The 22,519-nt window shown below is 38.0% G+C and overlaps 4 protein-coding genes and 1 non-coding gene across 6 annotated transcripts; 2 read left to right on the forward strand and 3 right to left on the reverse strand.

Moving 5' to 3' along the window:
- Positions 1-23: 23 nt before the first annotated feature.
- Positions 24-6,217, reverse strand: LOC111444437 (phytochrome B-like). 2 transcript variants are annotated; one of them, XM_023082542.1, is made up of 5 exons: positions 5,587-6,217; positions 3,673-5,166; positions 2,796-3,609; positions 1,468-1,761; positions 24-476 (listed from the first exon to the last, which is right to left on the reverse strand). In XM_023082542.1, the coding sequence occupies exons 1-5, from the start codon at positions 5,750-5,752 to the stop codon at positions 257-259; spliced, it is 2,988 nt and encodes a 995-aa protein (XP_022938310.1). In that variant the 5' UTR covers positions 5,753-6,217; the 3' UTR covers positions 24-256. The 2 variants fall into 2 exon arrangements, with proteins under 2 accessions (XP_022938310.1, XP_022938306.1); XM_023082538.1 differs by having other exon boundaries at positions 3,673-6,217.
- Positions 6,218-7,306: 1,089 nt separating this feature from the next.
- Positions 7,307-8,048, reverse strand: LOC111444529 (dirigent protein 11-like). Its single transcript, XM_023082576.1, has one exon. It carries the CDS (start codon positions 7,858-7,860, stop codon positions 7,312-7,314), a length of 549 nt encoding a protein of 182 aa, XP_022938344.1. The 5' UTR covers positions 7,861-8,048; the 3' UTR covers positions 7,307-7,311.
- A 1,129-nt stretch (positions 8,049-9,177) lies between these two features.
- On the forward strand, positions 9,178-13,784 carry LOC111444472 (protein high chlorophyll fluorescent 107). The gene is made up of 8 exons (XM_023082572.1): positions 9,178-9,757; positions 9,935-10,078; positions 10,942-11,247; positions 11,360-11,419; positions 11,520-11,765; positions 11,875-11,985; positions 12,952-13,128; positions 13,206-13,784. Exons 1-8 carry the CDS (start codon positions 9,269-9,271, stop codon positions 13,578-13,580), a joined length of 1,908 nt encoding a protein of 635 aa, XP_022938340.1. The 5' UTR covers positions 9,178-9,268; the 3' UTR covers positions 13,581-13,784.
- A 205-nt stretch (positions 13,785-13,989) lies between these two features.
- Positions 13,990-14,087, reverse strand: LOC111454565. The gene has a single exon (XR_002712455.1). It is a non-coding gene; the product is annotated as a U6 spliceosomal RNA (small nuclear RNA).
- Positions 14,088-14,306: 219 nt separating this feature from the next.
- On the forward strand, positions 14,307-22,017 carry LOC111444466. Its single transcript, XM_023082569.1, has 13 exons — positions 14,307-14,720; positions 15,778-15,964; positions 16,300-16,372; positions 17,730-17,868; positions 17,959-18,068; positions 18,234-18,374; positions 18,455-18,596; positions 18,711-18,851; positions 19,394-19,554; positions 19,713-19,784; positions 19,963-20,101; positions 20,852-21,118; positions 21,567-22,017. Exons 1-13 carry the CDS (start codon positions 14,424-14,426, stop codon positions 21,720-21,722), a joined length of 2,025 nt encoding a protein of 674 aa, XP_022938337.1. The 5' UTR covers positions 14,307-14,423; the 3' UTR covers positions 21,723-22,017.
- The last annotated feature ends 502 nt before the right edge of the window (positions 22,018-22,519 follow it).

Here is a 22,519-nt window from a genome sequence, read left to right on the forward strand (position 1 = left end):
AAAAAAAAAAAAAAAAAAAAAAAAAAAAAAAAAAAAAAAAAAACAAATTATCCACTTTACAAGACCTAAGCAAAAATAATCTACCCAACGTTGTAATGTACATAAACAAGACTAAACAAGACAATTCTCAGCTCAAGCATAAACAATCTTTATTCACCTACCAATTATATCACATGGCTTCGACGACGACGTGTATGCTCGGAGCTTTGCTCATAAACAATGGCTGGAAAACTACACGAGTATATGGTCAAAGAAGCTAACCGATGTTGCCGAGAGCTCTCTCTGTTAAAGGGAGTTCGAGAGTGATCGAGAAATAACATCTTTCAGATTCTCTGATGTATTGGACTTCACCATTCATGAGCTTCAGAATCTTTCTGCACATGCTCAACCCTAACCCTTCTTGAGTCGCCCATCGGCCACTGTGAAACATGTCCTGTATCAACTCAGGAGGTAGACCTTCCCCAGGGCATACAATCCTTCATCATAGTAACATATGTTAGCCGTTTGCTTATGGAACTAATGCTATTGTTGAAACAAGGAAACATAATAACTATGCATTTACTATCAAGGACGGTTGGGTAGGAGTTCGACGTTGGCTAATTAAGGAAAAAATCGTTGGTTTATAAGTAAAAAAATACTATCTCGTTGGTATGAGGCCTTTTGGAGAAACCGAGAGCAAAGTCATGAGAGCTTATGCTCAAAGTGGAAAATATCATACCACTGTGGAGGGATCATGATTCCTAACATGGTATCAGAGTCATGCACTTAACTTAGCCATGTCAATAGAATCTTCAAATGTCGAACAACGAAGTTGTGAACCTTGAAGGTGTAGTCAAAAGTGACTCAAGTGTCGAACAAAGGGTATATTTTGTTCGAGTACTTTAGAGGAGTCGAGCCTCGATTAAGAGGAGGTTGTTCGAGGACTCCAGAGGCCTCAGGGGAGGCTAGCCTTGAAGGTGTTGTCAAAAATGACTCAAGTGTCGAACAAATGGTGTATTTTGTTCGAGAGCTCCAAAAAAAAGAGTCAAATCTCGATTAAGGGGGTTGTTCAAGAGCTACATAGGTCTCAAGGGAGGCTAGCCTCGAAAGTGTAGTCAAAAGTGACCCAAGTGTCGAACAAATGGTGTATTTTGTTTGAGGGCTCCAAAAAAGGGAGTCGAGCCTCGATTAAGGGGAGATTGCTCGAGACTCTATGGTGTACTTTGTTCGAGAGAAGGATTGTTGGGAGGGAATCCCACATTAGCTAATTAAGGAAAGATTACGAGTTTATAAGTAGTACTATCTCCATTGGTACGAGGCTTGTTGGGGAAACCAAAAGCAAACCTACGAGAGTTTATGCTCGAAGTGAACAATACCATACCATTATAGAGGTCCGTGATTTTTAACATTTACATCATGTTCTTTTTGTTCAACTTCCAATATCTTCAGCTCAATTATATTGTGAAGAATGATTGAACATTAAAGTACCTGAATTCGGTGTGTGCGAGACGAAGTCGATCCGAGTTTTGCTTCAGGAATGGACAGACACGTAATTCTACCCAGCCTTCTGGAGACGGTGCGTAACGCACCATGTTCAACAAGAAATCAGCTAAGACCTGTTGAATTCTCACTTGATCGCCATATACAGCCATAGTCTTTACTTCTTCTGGTATATCACGAACCAGTTGTAAGTTTCTTTCTCTGAGTAGTAACATCGCTTGACTAACAACAGCATTAATAACACTTCCCAGTAAGAACTCCCCCTTCTCAATCTCCATTGTACTGATTCCAAAACAAATCAGAACATTAGCTACTCTTCTCAAGACATGTTATTGTCAAAGGAGAATGGTTTACATAAATCCAAAAAAGCAGGAGAAAGGTAGCAAGATCGAGCATAAAATAAACAATTTAGCATAAAAATTACTATGACAGTAACAACCCAAGCCCAAGCCCACTATTAGCAGATATTGTCCGCTTTGACCTATTACGTATGACTGTCAGTCTCACGGTTTTAAAATGCGTCTACTAGGGAGAGGTTTTCACACCCTTATAAGAAATGTTTCGTTCCCCTCTATAATTGATGTGAGATCTCTCACAATCCACCCCCTCTTAGGGGCCAGCGTTCTTTCCGGCACACTGCCCGATGTCTGGCTCTTATATCATTTGTAACAGCCCAAGCCCACCGCTAGCAGATACTGTCCGTTTTGGCTCCTTACATATCATCATTAGCCTCATGGTTTTAAAATGTATCTACCAGGGAGAGATTTCCACACCCTTATAAGAAATGGAATGTTTTGCTCCCCCCTCCAATCGATGTGAGGCCTCACAATCTACCCCTCTTGGGGGCCCAGCGTCCTCGCTGACACACCACCCGGTGTCTGGTTCTGATACCATTTGTAACATCCCAAGCCCACCGCTAGCAGATATTGTCCGCTTTGGCCCGTTATGTATCCCCGTCAGCCTCACGGTTTTAAAAACGCGCCTACTAGAGAGAGGTTTCCACACCCTTATAAGTAATGTTTGGTTCCCCTCTCCAACCGACGTGGGACCTCACAATCCACCCCTCTTAGGGGCCCAGTGTCCTCGCTAGCACACCACCCGGTGTCTAGCTTTGATACCATTCGTAACAGCCCAAGCCCACCGCTAGCAGATATTATCCACTTTAGCCCGTTACGTATCGCCATCAGCCTCACAGTTTTAAAACGTATCTACTAGGGAGAGGTTTCCACACCCTTATAAAGAATGTTTCGTTCCCTTCTCCAACCGATGTACGACCTCACGATGTCAAATAGATAATTGTTAAAAGAACAACTCACCCATCATCAATACTTTCCAAATCCATATCTTCTATAATCTTTAACATCTGCTTTTCACAAGAAACACTGGTCTCCAGAAACTGCTTCTGATCTTCACTCAAATCCGTAGCCTCCAGAAGCGAGTTAGTAAAGCGTATACCACTCAAAGGACTCTTCACTTCCTGGCAAATGTAAGCCAGCTCTTTCATCCTTACAAACCGGTTCTTCTCCTGTTGCCTCTGCATTCTAAGAGTTTGCTGCAATTCAAGACTAGCAATTTGAACAAAGCAGAAAGCTCCAACAATCTGCCCCTCCATATTCATCCTCTTATTTGCTGTCAAGAGAGCCTGCACATATTTCCCCTTTTTGTCATAAAAAGAAAAGGGGAATTTTTCATTGTTCTTCCCTCCAATTGCACCGTGCAAGACAATCATAAATTTGGTCAATTCATCTGGCCCCTTCAGTCTACAACAATCTCCAAAAACCTCCCCTACTAGCATTTTTCCTATTATGTCTTCTCTGGACCATCCGGTGAGGTTTTCCATGGCGGTATTCCATTCCGAGCAACACGTATTGTCGTCCGAAGCGAATATTGGAGGGATAAGAGGACTGGGACTATGAACAATGGCTTTATAATCACATTGTATGCTAATAAATTTGTCCATGAACACTTTTTGGCAGGTAAGATCTTGACCAACAAAACAAACGCCTACTATGTTATCAGTGTAGTCCCTGCTAGAACAAGCATTGACAGCCACAAAAATTGGCTGTCTTTGATCATCTGGATCTCGCCCAAATGTCTTCATTTTTATCTCTATATTCTTTTCTTCTTCACCTGCATTTATAAAACAACTATAATATATACCAAAAAAGCTTCATAAGTAACTGAGCTACCTACCTTTTAAAGCCCGGGAAACGAGTTTGTCGACTATTTCTTCAGATTCTTTATACACGAGATCACGAACTAGGGATTTCCCCATAGCTTCCTCGACTGCAAGCCCAGTCAACTCGGCTATCTTAGCGTTCCATCCATTGATACGGCTGTCGACATCTACAGCAAAGATTGGAGCAGTTGCAGTCTCGATCAACCTGACCATTTCTCTAGCAACCAAGCTGAGCTCATCGATCCCTTGCAAGTTGAGATCCCCTAGTTGAGGATGCACAACGGCTTTCGAATTGATTGCAGCATTATCCTTGAATGAATCTCGAAGAATAAGCTGCAATGAGTGAATAGCATCCATTTCTGCAGTCTCCCACGGTAAACTACGGGATTTTACTACTTCTAAAAATGCCTTGAATGAAGAACGTGGATGCATTCTTTGACCATCGTCCTTATCCGCTGGGTGATGCTTTGCGCCACCCCACTTGATCTCTTTTCCTGTGTGCGATCGGAACCAGAAGAGAAAATCCCTTTTGGTGATATAGGCAACATCCATTCCACAAACTGCACCACCAAGCAAGGCTGCCCCTGGATAGCCAGCATCGGCCAAGCTATCTGTACTTAAACCAGTTGAATCTCCATGGAAAGCTAGCAACCATTCCACGACGTCCTTTATTTGGGCTTCGGTTGGCGTCACGCCTAGAGGGTAATACTTCCCTTGATAGTAAAGAGCTGCCCCATCACACTTTACTAAGTCCATGATGCTTGGACTCTGAGTAATAATGCCAGTTGGGGAATCACGAAGAAGCATGTCACATAAAAGAGTTTGAGTTCTCAAAACATGTTTCTCAGACATCTGTGAAGCCAATTGCAATTCCATATTAAGTTGAAGTCCAAATGCTTGCATTAGAAACTCACATGCATACCGGAGAGGGAACGGAATACACCGAGCCGAAGTATGGTGGCAAACAACCAAACCCCAAAGCCTCGTTGAACTTCGCCCACCAATAGCTTCGTCGTCGCTATTATTGATAACAACCGCCATTGCTAACGACGAAATGGAGCCCATATTGGCCATATACTGAGAATGACAGCCATGGGGAGCACGAAGAGTCGAACCCACTAAGCAAAGAGGTTGCATAAGCCCTGCAGCCTGAATTACACGAACTGGAGAAGCATGGCAATCGACAATCATTCTAACACGGTTTTGCTTAAACAAAAACCTCGATGCCTGAGGAATATCAGTAGAAGGATAATGCAATCCAATGTATGGCTCTAAGTCAGGCCTCTTGCTTTCAGCTACAACCTCACCGTGCTCGTCTTCGTGAAACTTATACACCATAACTCGATCGTATCCAGTAAGCTCCCTAACACTCTCAACCACAGTATCACACAACAGTTTAATATCTCCACCAGGGAGTGCTTGTAGCTTAGAAATTGCACGCACTGCAAGCTTTTGCGATTGGACTGCCCCAGCAATAGAAAGGGCAGGATCCTCCGTTCTTGCTGGCTCTAAATCAATCACAATTCCTACATCAATCCTATGCAAAATAGCATAAAATGGCTTCAAAGAACTCTTAGAATGAATCCAAACAGGGTTTAACAAAGTGATTTCTCGAGCCCCAAATGCTTTCTCAAGCAAAATTGCACTATTGGAAGTGAACAAGTTCCGTACATCAGTTCCAATTGTGAGAATCTCTATCTTTTCAAGATTTGGCACTGATTGAGGAGTAAGACCAAGCAATTCCCTAGTGTTTTCACTATAAGCAATAACCCGAAAATTTTCCTCATCGATAGCTATCATACATCCAAAGGGCTGGATATGGCCGCCCCTTTGAATCATCGATAAATAAGCCGTAATTTGCTGCTCCGGCACAGATTGTGTCGAAGTTCTAATAGATTGTGAGTAGTCAAAAGATTTACCGGACTCACCTGACTGTTCAAACACTGCGTGAAGACGAGCATCGATGGTGTACTGCGCTACGGCTTTGCTGATGGATTCTGTACGATTAGATCGCATATGGCTCGTGTTCGTGTTCGTGTTCGAGGACTCTGCTTGTTGCTGATGCGAATTCGTCCCCCGATTACTCGAAACCATTTTTCAGACGACGATTTACTTCCACTAACTTTCACAAATTCCTCAAATCCTAACCATGGATACTCAATTCAGTACACAGGGGCGCCGGAGCTGAGAAAGCACGATTCTCCGACGAAGAACGAGAGATCAAAATTCACAAAATCAAAATCAGTTCATATAAATGAAAACAACAAAACTCTCATCACTAGGTGCTTAAAAAAAAACTCGACGAATTGAGAGCTTTCAGTCGTACGTAAAAGAACGAACTAGCAAAACCGGAGTGTTGTTTCAGTATTTGAAATACATACATACATATATAGATATATATATATATATATTCCGAAAAAGGAGAAGAAAATCCTAATTTGTTCTTCGAGGACTCTTTTTCTTCTCGGCTGCTTTCTCTCTCTCCATTCTCTCTGTGGCTTCTCTCGCTTGTCTGTTCATCAACAGAGCTGTGTGCTTGTGAAATCCATGGAAGCTGAAAGTCGGTGTTTATTTTATTTTATTATTTATTTATAATATATATAACTGAGATTAAAGAGAAAATCTGGTAATAATTAACAGCTTTTTAAATTCCACTTTTATTCTTTAAAAATTGAACTAAATTTCTTTTTGGCTTAAATTATAAGCTTCAACTTTTGCTAATAAAGTTATCATAAATAGTTTTATAAAAATTTTAATTTAAAGGTTAAAAATGTCAATAAATAAAATTGAAATTTTAACTCATTTAATTATTATATGGTTTTATAAGTATAACAACTAAATTTATAATTAAATTATATTTTATTTTATTCTAATGTTTAATATAAATATATTAAAAAAATTGTCTAACAAAATATTTTAATATATTTTTATTACATTTTGATTTTAAATATTTAAGGTTCAATTTACTATTCCGATAATTACAGCCCACTATCGACCACTACGATAAACCCCTAACAATGAGTAGACGGTATCGAATATTTTAAATAGAAAATAAAATTTTATTTATTTATAGTGTTTTGTAATCGTCTTTTATAATAATTTGATATTAGTAAAACTATCATTTCGAGTGTCGAGCAAACCAAACTAACTCATATATAAAAATAAATAAATAAACACTTATTTTGAGTAACGGAGCTTAAAATAATAATAAAAAATTATACATGATTTAAAAAATTAAATTCATTATCATTTTGTATTAATCAATCGATAACTTAGCTTATGAACCATAAGAATAATTATTCAAACCCGTTAAGAACGAAATATAGAAATAGAAATAAGATCGAAAGTCTGATCTTCATTTACAACCGTTTAAATAGGATACAAACTATCGACTAATAAATAAAAACGAGGGGAAATATATAATTAAATAAATCTTGTAAATAAGATAAAATATACCGATAATCAAATCTAGGATAAAATATACTCTAACAACTTTAACAAATAAAAAAAATACTAACGGATATCTAAAATATACTACCTAACTAATTATTAAAATATATTATCTAAATATCATATCTTAATAAAACTCCATAAATTAAAATAATTTTTTTAATAAAATTCGAAGGAAAGAAAGAGATACGAACATAGCTCAGTCAATAGTGTTTTACTGTAATATTGAGCTTAATAACAGCTCTCAAATGAACCAAATCCATATTCTCGGTTTGCATAATCCCAAACCCCTTAACGAACCGGAAAAAACCGGTTCCGGAAACCACTCCAAATTCCCTTTCCTTCAACGTGAACAAATCCGAGCCCTGAATCTCCAAACTACTCCCTCTGAACTCGCCGCCGGTGAAAATCACCGAGAACACCATATACAGCCCTTTCCCGTCCGATTGGGAGTTTATGTACATACCTTGAGCCCTTCCGATCTCTCTCGATTCGATCCTCGGCCCTTCCGTCACCGGATCGTCGACCACGATTAGAGTTCCGAACTCCAGAACGTTCGATTCCGATCCTTTTCTGCCGCCGACTGCGATCGCCGATGCGTCTTCTCCGGTGAAGTAGTCGTGGACGTAGATTACGATGTTCGTCTGGTTCGATTGGGGCTTGAAGAGGTTCGGGAAGCCATTGGAGCAGAGGATCGCGAGGATCACGAGGAGGAGGGAGTTTGTGAAGGTGAGGAGATTTGAAATCGCCATTGATTTGATCGATCTGAAATTGAAGATGGAAGGTTTGTTTGCTTGTTTGTTTGTTTATCATTCAATTTTTTGTTCTCTTTTTTGGTGAATATTCCTCTGGTTTGATCATTTGATGCTTTGGAAAATCTGTTTGTTCACTTCTACTTCTTTTTCAAGTGCTCTGTTTTCAATTGTTTAAGTGCATAATTTGGCTTTACTTTTGGCGTTTTTTGTTTTGTCACCTTTTATCTCTCCTCTCTCTCTCTCTAAAATAATACAAATTAAATGACAAAATGAGAGATTCGCTAAGCTTATATGACCTCGGTTAAGGATCCGAACTTGGTTGACTTTAAAAAGCATCGATTTAGTAGAGACAGAGTGGATTTTTTTTTCTTGATTCGAGCTTAGTTCAACGTAAAAAAAAACGTCAATTTAGTAGAGATAAAAAGAGCTTGGTTCGATTAAGGGGAGACTTACTTTGTTCGAGGAGATGTGTTGGATGAAAGTCCCACGTCGACTAATTTAGGGAATGATTATGGATTTATAATCAATGAATACTATTTCCATTGGTGCGAGACCTTTTGGAGGAGGCGAAAACAAAATCACTCGAGCTTATACTTAAAGTGGAGAATATCATACCTATGGGAGTTGGGTTTCTCCAAAAACTATTTTAATAAGTTTTATTATAACTATTTTGTTGTTTTTTTTTTTAAATTAAGCTTAAAAATACTATTTCTATGAATTTGTTTAATTATTCTATTATCTATTATATATATATATTTTAAAATTTAATCTAAAATTTGACAACTAAGAAAATAAAAAACTTGTTTTTTATTTTTATTTTTAGACTTTAATTAAGAGTTCAATTATTTTAAAAATAAATAAATAAAAATATATATTATGGAGAAACGACAAGAAAAGTTAACAAAATTTTTAAAAATAAAATAGTCACGAAATTGGTCTTAATTTTAAAATTTTAGTTTGGATTTAAAAAAAAGGAAAGGCAATAAGATAAGGAGACAATGCCACGTATGCAAGAATTTCATTGACTCGATGGTGACTCAGTGCCAGCTTTTTCGAAGAATCGCTCCCAACTCGGTATCGGATATTTATCTGCAGAATATCAAATATCCACAAAATCAACCAACAAAATTCCTCCACGTGGTATAAAATCTACCTCAAAGGATCAAAGTGCACAGCCACTCCACTAACTGCCACGTGGACAAACTCACACCAGTCACATTTTAGCCACCAGAATCCCGAATATACCCTTTCAAGTCTTCCACTTTAGAAAGGTGTACAGACGGTACTACGTGAAGGGCAGAAACGTAATTTCCCATCGTTCTTCTTCTTCTCCAGAGCACCTACGAAAGCAAAATCACACAGCTGAATCCGTTGAACAAATCCAGAGAGAAAAAAAGAAAAAAAAATGCAAGTCTTCTCTTCATCTCCTTCAACCACAAGCTTCAATCTGTTCTCTTCATCTCAAAATCCGAACAATCTCTCGAAATACAGATGCAAAAATTTGATTATATCTCTCCATTTCGCTCCGAGTTCCCTCTCCGTTTGCTGTTCTTCGAGGGAGTCCTCGACGGCGGTTCTCTCCTCCGATCTTTCGTTGGACGGCGAGAACAGAGAGGCGTCGGAGGAGGTTCTTAGAGTTCGGCGGCCGGTAATGGAGTTTACCGGTGAAGATTCCGGCGACGGCGAGGAGGCGGAAGATGAGAGGAGTTCTTCGGTGATAGAACTAGGGCTAGCGGAGATTGCGAAGAAGATGCCGATATTTGAACCGGAGAATCGGGTGGATTCGAGTGCCCTAGAAAGGCCGCTGATTATCAATTTGGATTTGGCGTTGTACAAAGCGAAGATGATGGCGAGGAATTTTCTGTATGATGAAGCACGGCAAGTCCTTCAGAAGGTATTTTTCTCTCAGAAATTTAGGATTCCTTAATTAATTTTAAACCTTCGTAACTTCCCAAATTTAGTTTTTGGTTCTATTATACATGAAATTCAAAAAGTACTTTCAACTATTTAGAAGCATTTTTTTATAACAAAATATTGGGGCTGAATTTAGCGCGTGATTTGGTTGGGAAAGTGTATAGATAAATGGCCGGAGGATGGGCGGGCATACGTAGCATTGGGGAAGATGTTGAGCAAGCAAATGAAAGCCGCCGACGCCAGAGCTGTGTATGAGAGAGGCTGCCAAGCCACCCAAGGCGAGAACTCCTACATTTGGCAGGTCAGTTTGAATCCTGCCTTTTATGAGCCTAAAGTTATTTATTTATTTATTATTATTTTTTTTATAGCTTATTTTAAGCGCATTTTATAGCTTCGTAGTAACAATTTGGACATATGTTCCAAGCTCTTGATTCAAGGTTATGTTAGGAACCACCACTCTCTACAATTGTATCATATTATCCACTTCGAGCATAAGCTCCCGTAGTTTTACTTTTGGTTTCTCCAAAAGGCATCATATCAATGGAGATGTATTCCTTACAGATAAACTCAGGATCGTTTTCTTAATTAGCCAAGGTGGGACTCCCTCCCAACCATCCTCCCTTGAACAAAATACACCATAGAACCTCTCCTTTCTCTGGAGCCCTCGAACAAAGTACACCCTTTGTTCGACATTTGAGGATTCTATTGACATGACTATGATATCATGTTAGGAATTACGGACTCCCACGATGGTATGATATTGTCCATTTTGAGCACACGCTCTCATGGATTTGCTTTTAGTTTCCCCAAAAGATCTCAGGCTAATGGAAATGTATTCCTGATCATCCTCTTAATATAGCTAATGTGGAACTCCCTCTCAAGAATCCTCAATCGGTTATATGCTAAACTTACGACTTAAAACCCTTGTCGTTTCTTGAAGCAGAGAGTAGAGTAGAGTGGAGTGTGAAAAAAAAAATCATTTTGTGTTAACTGATACACCAATTCATTAGCAGTTTTGGTCAAAGAAACCTACCGAAACCGACCCGCTTACACCCCTTGATAGACCAAAAAAAACAAGCTGAATTGGGCTATCATGAAATATTTGGAAACAGGTTTATGTTTCATCTTCTCAAATTTTAGCCACTAATTGCACACTTGATATAGTGCTGGGCTGTTCTGGAGAGCAGGATGGGGAATATCAGGAAAGCAAGAGAGCTCTTTGATGCAGCCACAGTAGCCAACAAGAAGCACATTGCCGCATGGCATGGCTGGGCTGTGCTAGAGCTAAAGCAGGGGAACCTCAAGAAGGCCAGGAATCTACTAGCCAAAGGCCTCAAATACTGTGGTGGGAATGAGTATATCTATCAAACACTCGCCCTGCTCGAAGCCAAATCGAATCGCTACGAGCAAGCGCGTTATTTGTTTAAGCAGGCTACCAAGTGCAACCCCAAAAGCTGTGCTAGTTGGCTTGTAAGTTCTTTTACACCCCATTTTCCATTGCCCTGATTCTGTTTTGAAATTTGATCATTACTTTCATCTCCCAAATCCCCTCAGTAATTTGGACATGATCATGGTATGGCAGGCATGGGCGCAGCTGGAGATGCAGCGGGAGAACAATCTTCTTGCTAGACAACTGTTTGAGGTGATTTTGATTTCCCTTTTCTTGTTTAACTGTTGATGAGCTCTTAGTAGATCCTTTCATTTTCCTCATTAACAAGTTCATTTGTTTCTTTGTTACCTAGAAAGCCATCCAGGCGAGCCCCAAGAACAGATTTGCGTGGCACATATGGGGGCTCTTTGAAGCTAATATAGGAAATATCGAGAAGGGAAGGAAACTTTTAAAGATAGGCCATGTCCTAAATCCAAGAGACCCTGTTCTTCTTCAGTCTCTTGGTTTATTAGAGTATAAGAACTCCTCTGCAAGCATGGCTCGAGTTTTGTTTAGGAGAGCATCTGAACTGGACCCCAAGCACCAACCAGTGTGGATTGTATGTTAATATCCATTCCCTTGTAGAAGGATTTTCCACTCAAACTCTGATCAGATCTTTTGTTGGGGTTCCATTTTTCTTGACAAAACTTAAACCATGGCTTATGCAGGCTTGGGGATGGATGGAATGGAAAGAAGGTAACATAGGGAAAGCAAGGGAGCTGTATCAAAGAGCATTGTTGATTGACTCAGCTAGTGAGAGTGCAGCTCGATGCCTTCAGGTAGACAAATGCTAGTTGTTGAATTATAAATTTGGTTTCAAAATTTGGATTGTTGGCCAAAGCAGGCCGATTTTGACATTGTAACGGTCTCACCATTAGTAGATTGTCCTCTTTGGGCTTTCCCTCTCGGACTTCCCTTCAAAAATTTTAAATGCGTTTACTATGGATAGGATCTAGCCCTACTTTGACCAGTGCTTCGCATTGTCTGGTGACTGGCTTTGATTCTATTTGTAACAGCCCAAGTACATATCGTTGTTAGCCTCGTAGTTTTAAAATACGTTTGTTAGGGAGAGGTTTTCATACTCTTATAAAGAATCCTTCGTTCCCCTCTCCAACCAATGTGCGATCTCACAGTCCATCCTACTTGGAGGCCCAGTAACCTCATTGGCACATGGTCTGAAACCTGGTTCTGATACCATTTGTAACAGTTCAAGCGCACCACTAGCAGATATTGTCCTCTTTGGGCGGTGTGCCAACAAAGACGCTGGACCCCCAAGGGGGTGGATTGTGAGAGACGCGTTTTAAAACCGTAAGGCTAACAGCGATATGTAATAGGCCAATGCGGACAATATCTATTAGCAGTGGGTTTGGATTGTTACAAATGGTATCAGAACCAGATTACTGGATAGTGTGCCAGCAAGGACACTGGTCCCCAAGGAGGGTGGATTGTGAGATCCCACATCGGTTGGAGAGGGGAACGAAACATTCCTTATAAGGGTGTGAAAACCTTTCCCTAGCAAACACGCTTTAAAACCGTAAAGTTGATGGCGATACATAACAGACCAAAATGGACTAGCAGTGGGCTTTGGCCGTACGGACAGACACAAGATGGATGAATGGTAGAAGGAAGTAGAAAGTGATAGGAATACTTGTTGGAGTTATGTACTAATTTTGTTATCAAAGTTCGAGAACTTTTAATTCAGGCTTGGAATCAAAATATTACTTACTTTGATTGCTTTAATACAGGCTTGGGGTGTTCTAGAACAGAGAGCAGGCAACCTATCAGCAGCTAGAAGATTATATAGATCCTCTCTAAGCATAAACTCTCAGAGTTATGTAACATGGATGACCTGGGCAGCACTGGAAGATGATCAAGGGAACGCAATCCGAGCGGAGGAAATTCGAAATCTATACTTCCAGCAGGTCAGAACCTTAATTTTTTGAAATTTGAGTTAGTTTTTCTGAACCATTGGTAGTAAATGAAGGCTGTGTTGCAACAGAGAACAGAAGTTGTGGACGATGCTTCGTGGGTTATGGGGATCTTAGACGTTATTGACCCAGCACTTGATAGCATAAAGAGGCTGTTGAAGCTGGAGCAAGACCCCTTCGCCATGTCAAGAGTAGCAGATGGAGGCGCTAGAAGCAGCTCTTTAGACGACTCAGCTGCCTCCTCTAGTGTGGCTGACAGTGAAACTGGGTTTGATTTGGATGCCTTTATGATGAAAAAGTTGTCGATAGACACGTCGAAACTCGAAATTCAACTCGAAACAGCTCAACCCAAAAGATTTAAGTATCAAAGAAGTCAAATGAGATCAGAAAACAGACCAGAGATGGCTGTTCCACAGAGCCAAAGAACAGCATCTTCATCTACTTGAGGATCGATCTTATAGTTCATTCCAGAGAAAACAAGGTTCTTAATGGAACAAATGTTTTGTAAGTCTAAGCTTCCCTCATTCATAAAGTTGTTATTATAGCTGCAAGGATCAAGGAAGAAAACACTTCTTTGATGGAGTTCTACATGTCTAAAAGAAGCCATAATGTAAATAACTTTGTAAGTTTATAATTCTTGATGATGTCTGTTTAATTCTCGATGATCGATGATCTTTCTTATACACTTCTTTGGGTTTTCCATTTCGGGCTTCTTCTCAAGATTTTAAAATGCGTTTGCTAAGAAAACGATTCTACACCATTATAAATAAGGTTTCGTTTCATTCTCCAACCGATATGTGATCTCACAATCCACTCCCTTAGGGGCCCAACGTCCTCGTTAGTACTCTACCCGGTACGGCTATGATATCCTTTCTTGTGTGTGTCCTCCTTGCGTAGGGGCCGTGCTAATCTTTTTTGTATCGTTCCAATTTTTTTGGATGTCCTATAAGGAAGTGAATAGTGAGATCAGTGCCTAGGAGGGGTGAGTTTGAATTCTTACGCTCCAATTATCTAAACATAAATAGTTATAAACCATCATTCAAGTTTGAAAAATAAATGAATATATGTCTTTTAACATTAATATTTTATTTTTGTTAAAAAAAATAATTAAATAACCAATCTATATAAAAAATTGAGTTTCTTATTAAAAAATGGCGTCACTGTGTAAGCATTGGAAAACCGCGCAAATTTGGCAATCATCTTCCCGCTGAAAATGAACCTCAAATATAGGGCGTAGAAATGGCTTAATCTGGACGTGAGCTTGACTCGAAGTCGATGATACTCAAAGAATGTCTTCTTCTCGGGGTCGACATTTCAAATCGGACGAGGCCGGTGGAAACTCGGCCATGGAGTTGAACGATCGCCGGCGGCTTCAGGAAGAAGAAGATGATGATCCGTTTCTTAAATTTATCGATTATGCGAGGTCTGTGCTAGCATTTGAAGACGAAGAAGACTTCGATCCTAATGTTAAAGGAACAGAGACCTATACGCCAGGTTGGAGTTGGATCGCCTCTCGGGTTCTCAGAACTTGTATCGCCTACTCCAGTTCTGTTACCCCTGCGATTTTGCTATCCGAGCTCTCGCAGGTACTGTGAATTCAAACTTCATTAAGGTTAATTATTTCGATTGTAGGGAAACTTTGAGCAATCAAATGAAGAAGTGTTATTAATTGCCTGACTTTCCTATAGTAACTTCAAAGTGAGGACTACCTGAAATGTTGAATGTAGGGATGAATACTCGATGTTCATGGCTTGCTTCTAGGTTTTGAAGTCGATCTCTCCTTAAGATTTCATGATCCAATTGTAGTTCTATTGGTTTTCTGAAGTATTAGGCATCACCATGTGGGCCAACCTCGAGTGATCTAGATTGCACCCTTACCCCACACAGCTTTTTAGTGTCCTCCCAATGTTCCTTTCAATTCAGTATCTCATCAGCTGAAAGGCTATTTCAACAGTCAATTACGCAATTATCCAAGTGAGAAATGTTTGGTTCCGTCCCAAGCTTCGTAGTCTAGATTGGAAACAAGAAATCCACGGGTGATGAAGGCATACGTTTCTTCTCTAGGCGGAAAATGCATTCTGGACTTCCTTATCCCTCCTGTCAAGTGCCCCTAAATTGTAACTCGTTAGCTTAGGAAGAATACATTGTTTTCCAAAGCATAAAATTGTTTACGCTGACGTAACCTGATTCATAAGGTTTCCTTGTGGTGGGAGTTGGTATAACCCCTGAAATTTTGATAAGAGATGGTATGGAAAAAAAGTGGTTTAGTTGAGGTAAAACATGGTGCATAACGTGGTATCTTGGAGAGAGCTAATAAGCTGAATGATTGGTAAAACCAGGCAAAGTTATCTATACCCTTGAACAACTACACCTAACCCTTATGGTAAGGGGTCAAAGTTTGTGCCTGATTTAGATGGAGAAGACAAAGTACAGTAGTTGATAGATATTGTGCAACTTGAGTAAGTCTGAAAAAGAACAGTAACTAAATGGTTTATATAAACAATGATTAGTTTCACTTCTGATGTTTCTTAAAAAAAAAAAATACCGGTTCCACTTCTTGTTACCAACTAAGATGATATAAATTAACCTTTCACAGTTCTATTCTACAAGACAGTTATTTGGGTAGTGATTTTTGTTTTGAAGGCCTGGTCTGAGCAACACAGAATTGGGGCTCCCAAGAAAATACCTGAATGTATTAATCAGTTGAAGAAGAAGAATAGAAGAAAGAAGCTCCCGAAAACAGTTACTATTGACTCCATATATGAGAAGAATTTCCTATCTTTAAGCAGCGTTTTGGAAGCTGTTATTGTTGAAGAATTTATTCTTCCAGGTACTTCTATCTCCCATTTTAAGCTGATGATTGTAATTTTAGCAATGTTCTTGTTGCTCTTCCAAATCAATTATACATGACTAAAAAGCTAATATATTGGTAGCTTGAGGAAAGGGTTTCTGAAACTGAAACACACATATTCATAGTGCTAGTTAATTTACTCAATAATATATAGATATATCTTTCTTTGGGACGACCTTCGTTTGTTTGTTTGTTTGTTTTTTTTTAATTTTTTTGGAACTACTTAAGTTCAGGTGTTGTTTCCCTAGTTCGACTGTTTAGATGTCATTATACAAACAAGGATCTGAATCTTTTATCAACATGATTTTCTTAAGGTACAAATATACACATGCTTACTTTGGGGGATTTTTGGAGCTCTAATACGATTGATCTCTATCTCCATTGTAGGTAATACTGCTACCCTTCAGATCTATTTATCATGCAATAAAAACCATTTGGAATGAATGTATTCTGAATGGCCATTTGGAATGAATGTATTCTGAATGGCCATTTGTTTGCTTAATTAGAAGATCCTTTCAGTGGTATTACTGCACTGCACTCTTTTTGTGCCACATTAGTTTGAACAAACCAGCTTGCATTTGAAAAATGAACACAAAAAATCCATCAAAGAAAAATGAAGGCCAGCTAAAAGTGAGGAACACAAGAAAATGTTTATTAAAGAGAACCCTCAGCTGCTGTTGATAAAAAGGGTAATTGCAAAAAAAAAAAAGAAAAGAAAGAAAACTGTAGTATGAACCCAAAAAAAAAAAAAAAACGTTAACATGCACAAAACCCCACATCTCCTCCTACAAGTTATCTAACCCCATGAAAGTTATTGGTTTCTTTCCACCCAAATATGCCATAAATGATGAACAAAATTAGCTTGCCAAAGCAAATTACCTTTCTCCTTGAACAAAGAATTCAAAATGACCTCATCGTCCATTGAATGCGTGACCTCTGAATAACAAAAATATCAGATGTCTGCTACATACAACCCATGACTCAAAAGCAGGTGGGTATAGTCACAGTAAGCGATTAAGATCTTTTGCATTGCACTTGTACCCGACACGCCAATTCAAACCAAGGACAAGAGGAGAGGCTTTCATGCTGAGGTATAAGATGTTGATTCTCTCCTGAGCCACAAACCAATAATTTATCTTTTTCTTTTTTTGGAATTCTTAGCCTCCATGGTTTAGAGAAATAGAAAGCACAGAAGGAGATGAAACCAACTGAATGTACCAAGACAAGCTATTGCAGATACTTGAAGGATCAGTAGACCAATAGACCACACTCATGAATTGGTACATTTGAATAGAAATTGATTGATTGGATCAAAGAAATGAGAGAGACTAACTCGTCTATTGGTACATTTGAAGGATCAATGGACCACACTCAACAATTGGTACATTGAATAAAAATTGATTGATTGGTTTGAATAGTAAGTTTTTTAGAACTCAAGGATACAGTTGTACAACTCATAGAACAAATCCTTATTTAACTAAGGTTGTGAATCCAATGATACAGTTGCTGGATATGAATGCTTGATTTTGTATTGCAGATTGACATTAAAGCATGCCCGAATCACTTCATTTTTTTTTAATTAATTAATTAATTTATTTATTTTTAGTTTTTATCCCTAAATATCGACTTCCATTTCCATAGTTTCATCTTGATTTGAGGTTTTGTTACGACTCTACAACTGCACAGAACTTGCTATCTTCATATTTCATGGAAGAACAAGTAAAACATGAATCTTTGATGGCAGATTCTATGACTTAGTTGGTGGAATTTTGAAAAAAGGGAGGCAAATATTTTTAACTGGATGCTATCTTCGTGCTGCCAGTGGCGGATCCGGTCATCCACGACTTCTACCAACTGAATACCTTATCATATTGTTAGATGAGGTTGTCAAAATGGCTTTTCTAGCTACCAGAATCAATATTATAATTTTTTTTTTTTGCATATGCACAGTGACTATCTTCTATTTATTGTAGGAAGAGGATGATGATGTAATACTTCTAGGAGCTCAATTTTGTTCCGATTCCTTTTCTTCTGTTTCTCTTGACGCCGTCAATAAAGGGACTGCATATTCATTATATGCAAGGCAAGATATACAACTTTTGCTTCAGTTTTATCCATCTCCATCTAAACTGGTTTCTTATCCTGCAATGAGCTAGAGGCTGAATTGACCAAATAAATCAGTTTTCACAGAGGGTGGATTTGTCCAATAATGAACTAAATATAGTTGTCTTATATTCAATATTTTCAGGATTGAGTCTATTGGTCCAATAGAAATTCATGAGAAGACTAACGGCTTACAGATGATACAAATTAGTCTTCTTGATAATGATGGTTTCAAGCTAAAGTTTCTCTTATGGGGTGAACAGGTGATACTAGCCAATCTTTTAAGGTGAGTCTTTTAAGTTGATATTAGTTATTCAGGAATATTCTTATATGATTATATCAACATAACAGTTCCCATTTCAACAGTGTTGGTAGCTTGCTTGCCCTTGATAGGCCATATATTGCTACTGTAAACGAGAATGGCATTGGAACAAGTGATGAGCTTTGTCTTGAATATGGTAGTGCAACACAGTTATATTTGGTGCCTTGCATTCAGCATGAGGAGCAAGTGTGTTGTAGATTCCCACCTTTTCTACACTGCACACACACACACACACACACAAACTTAAAAACACTTTCTATTTCTTGAATCTCATTAATATATAAATATTTTACTACACAGGTATGTGTTTTAACACAGAATATAAGCCAAGCTTCAAGGACGCTTGGTACATCATATCCTACTCAGGATCCCCGAGTTTCTCAAGTTTCCTTGCCGTGCGATTCACATGGGACAATTGATTTTGGTAATTATCCTTTTCGGGTGAGTTTAACTTCTAATCATAATCTTAATGTATGGATGGCATTTGTGTTCGTTTTCTTGAATAAGTAGTGGTTACAACGGACAATTGACATTTATAATGTCTCTTGCAACCCCATTATTCCATGTACAGTTTCATACACCTGTGGAATTTATACCTGACTCTGGTTATATCATAAATTGATTCAGAATGGTCCACGCATTTAGCTCCTGTCAGTTTTTTGTAATCCTTCTGTAGTATAAAGTTCATAATTATCTGATTTTACAAGATGCAAAAGGTAAAAGCCAATTTATGCCTTACAAAATTCTGATGTTAAAATTCTGAGAAATTCACTTGACATATTATAGATGACAGGTCTAATTGCTACAGTATTAATCTTCAGATCCCATATCACCAAGCATTTATTTTTTTCTTTGTTTGCCAAACAACTAATTGCAATTACTTGAATTGTTATTCTTTAAAAAATTTCTTTCATTCTGAAGTCTGTCTCATTAACTTTACGGAGATGAATCTTAATTTTTCATGCTATTTGTGAAGTTTACAGTCTTTTGTGGTCGACCTTCAAGACAAGATGACTGGCATTAGCTTATATGGTATCATTATAGATATAGTAAATGAAAGAAATACCACAGAAGCTGTTTTCTCTATGAGAATTGAAGATAACACCGGACAAATTTCGGCAAAGTTGCATTTCGTGAAATCTTGGTATGGACATTTTCGTTGCCTAACTTCTAATTTCTGAGTTTTATGAGTCTGGATTTTGCATGGCTCTTCAAATAACAAAAACTTCTCATCTCATACTTCTACTCATTTTCTGAGTTCCTCTTTCATTTTTCCTTTTTTTATTCCCCTTCTTGTAAAAGGTCGCTGGGAAGGGTAGGCGTTGGACATACAGTATATATCAGTGGCCTGACATGCACCATAAAGAAGAATAAGTGAGCTAATTCAAACTCTTTACCCAGTTATCTAGTAAATAAATTGGAAGTATTGGATCATTTGAAATGTTTCCAGACATAAATAATTTGCCTTCGATTTGAGGTTTCTCTCCTTATAAAAATTTTGGTGATTTATTCATGGCATTTCTAATTTGATTTGATTTCTTTTCTTTTGAAGCTTGGAGGCTTTATGGATTGAGAATCATGTTGGAGCTTCTTTTGTCAACCTTAGCTGCTTGCCAGCATTGTTAACCTCATCTTGTCTTCATAAAATCTCACGACTTTCTGATCTTACCAGCAACTCTCATGGTACAAAGGTAAAGTTTTTTCTTTTCCTTCTCCTTTTTTCGGACTATATTATGTTATGTTTGATAAGAAACTTTCTGTAAGAAAATGGAAGAGATAACCTAGAGGCTGAGGGAAGAGGGAGAAAGGTCCTTGTTGAAGAACCTCTACACACACAAAAAATAGGTGCCCTGATATTGAGTTTAATCAAGAAGAAGACTGATAACAAATATCTTGAATGGGGCATTTCAGTTTGTCATAAATAATTCAAGAACACAATATATATATATATATATATATATTTCTCTTCAACGTTAAAGGTTTGGATTTCTATCCATCCATCAGGACCGCAAGGGAGCTCTAATCGTACGTTTCCATAAAACCGTAGCTGTCTCAATAAGCTACCGGGCTGAAAGGATTTCTCGGAGCCATTCATCTATATCCTTGGAGAACAAGTGAAGCAAATCTCCTGCAAAATAAACTCCATACCTCTGTTGCTTAGGATCAGCCAATTAGGAGTTCCTCATTCTCATGACATAATACATAAGCAACAAACCTTAGGAGAGGGAGCTGAATGATCAATGACGTTTCTCTTTTTGCAACCTTTGTAGAGTGATTAGGGAAATTTTTGTATTTTGTTCGCACCTAGCCTCACAGCTATGCTTCCAAAATTGAATCTCGAAAAATACATTCAAAGTTTAGAATTTTCTTCCGTCGTTTTTCTAATATCTCACCTCTATCAGCTGTGATTTTTATTTTGTTTCTCCAAATCTCCTTGCCAGGTCTGTCGAGTTCGGCTTGACCAAGTTTCACATTGTCATGTCAGTACGAAATTTTTGCATGCAAATTGTGGTCATTTTGTTGAGGAGACACCCCGCAGAATTGAGTGCTGCTTCTGTCGTTGTGAATGCATGTCCGAGCTGGTTCGTACATTCGACCTGAAAATCACCCTTGCAGATGATACTGCAAAAATCTTTGCTTGGTGTACAGGTCAAACTGCTGCAGAGTTGTTGCAAATATCTCCTGATGAATTCTGTGAACTACCGGAGGTAAAGACTGAACTTAAAATAATGCTTTAAAGAAAAAAGCTTATGCTTCAAAACAACCAGTACAGGTGAAAATAGCTTTTGTTTAATAACAAAGAATAAGTTGCTAGTATACTTCTCTAAAGCTGCCAAAAAAGATGCTTACGGCCGCTCTATGCCACATGATAATGACCTTCTGACCAGCGATATTCTTTGACTTCGACCTCATTGCTTGTGCTTGGGATCATGCTATTTATTTTTAGATTTGAGTTTTTTTCTTTCTGAAAGGTGGTATAGTAATTCGATTGAAGAGTAATGATCATATGTTTCAAATTATTATCATGTATGTTTCAAATTATTATCATGCATACATGATGACCTGATCATGAGAATCATTATTTAATCTGAATTCTTATGTTTAGTCAGATTCATTCACTGCCAGTGTTCCTAAGAGTTGGTTCTAACTTTGTAGGAAGAACAAGTAATGTATCCATCATCACTAGAGAACGAAAGTTTTGTGGTTGCAATAGTGAATTGCAGGTGGCAAACTAGCAAATCTGGAGATAACGTCTATTCTGTTAATGATCCACTTTCGTGGGAGATTACTCGTGCACTGAAGTGTGAATGATATTGCATCATCTTTCTAACCGTGGCTGTTGCAGGAGGTCGAGTTGTTCATTTCAATGTGTTAGATTTCATCGTTCAGAGGTTTAAAGAGGTTCGAATAACCTTACGTGGACATGTTCAACTCGAAAAAATAGCCAACTCGTCGAGTTCACCAACAAAAAGCCGAGTGAGGAGTCCAGGTACCACATTTCTAGTCTCACTATTTTGAATTTGGCAATGTTTTGATCTCTTAGGCTACTATGTACTTTGTTTTGTATTTGTAATGATTTAGTTTTTAATATTAATAAATGACTTTTTAGTTTCTTTAAGGTTAAAATATCATTTTTGTTCAATTATTTTATAACTCGTTTCATTTTAATTTATATATTTTTTAAATTTCTAATTTTAATTGCTTTATTTAGATAAATTTTAAAATTGGGCTCTATTGTTAGTTTTAAGTTGATTTGATTGAAATTGGTTAAATAATAATAAATTTGAATCGTTTTATAGACTGTATAGAGTCATTAAATATATAAAAACAAAATCAAACATAAATAAGCCAAAAGGGTATTTTTTAAATAATTTTTATATTTATTTATTACTTAATGTTTAAATTTATGCAATAATTAAATACTTAAATGGATGGTCAAATGCTCACAATGCAATAGAAATCAGAATTTATAAATTGGAATAAGATATAAATAGAAAAATAATACAAAAAATAACTTTATTAAAAGTCCACTCACTGGGCTGAACAAGATGAGCCAAGATCATCCCCCCTTCCTTGTCACCACCCATTTATGTCCATTATTGAGGGAG

The sequence above is a fragment of the Cucurbita moschata genome, unplaced genomic scaffold (assembly GCF_002738365.1).
Source record: "Cucurbita moschata cultivar Rifu unplaced genomic scaffold, Cmos_1.0 Cmo_Scf00001, whole genome shotgun sequence".
Lineage (NCBI taxonomy): Eukaryota > Viridiplantae > Streptophyta > Magnoliopsida > Cucurbitales > Cucurbitaceae > Cucurbita > Cucurbita moschata.

Coding starts and splice junctions, on each gene's coding strand:
- LOC111444472 (XM_023082572.1), top strand. CDS start 9,269: ATGCAAGTCTTCTCTTCATCTCCTTCAACCACAAGCTTCAATCTGTTC. Junction 9,758..9,934: donor CACGGCAAGTCCTTCAGAAG/GTATTTTTCTCT, acceptor TGGTTGGGAAAG/TGTATAGATAAATGGCCGGA. Junction 11,766..11,874: donor AGCACCAACCAGTGTGGATT/GTATGTTAATAT, acceptor TGGCTTATGCAG/GCTTGGGGATGGATGGAATG.
- LOC111444466 (XM_023082569.1), top strand. CDS start 14,424: ATGTCTTCTTCTCGGGGTCGACATTTCAAATCGGACGAGGCCGGTGGA. Junction 15,965..16,299: donor TGAAGAATTTATTCTTCCAG/GTACTTCTATCT, acceptor GATTTTCTTAAG/GTACAAATATACACATGCTT. Junction 20,102..20,851: donor GCAACTCTCATGGTACAAAG/GTAAAGTTTTTT, acceptor TCTCCTTGCCAG/GTCTGTCGAGTTCGGCTTGA.
- LOC111444437 (XM_023082538.1), bottom strand. CDS start 5,752: ATGGTTTCGAGTAATCGGGGGACGAATTCGCATCAGCAACAAGCAGAG. Junction 3,610..3,672: donor CGTTTCCCGGGCTTTAAAAG/GTAGGTAGCTCA, acceptor TTATAAATGCAG/GTGAAGAAGAAAAGAATATA. Junction 1,762..2,795: donor TTGGAAAGTATTGATGATGG/GTGAGTTGTTCT, acceptor TTTTGGAATCAG/TACAATGGAGATTGAGAAGG.
- LOC111444529 (XM_023082576.1), bottom strand. CDS start 7,860: ATGGCGATTTCAAATCTCCTCACCTTCACAAACTCCCTCCTCCTCGTG.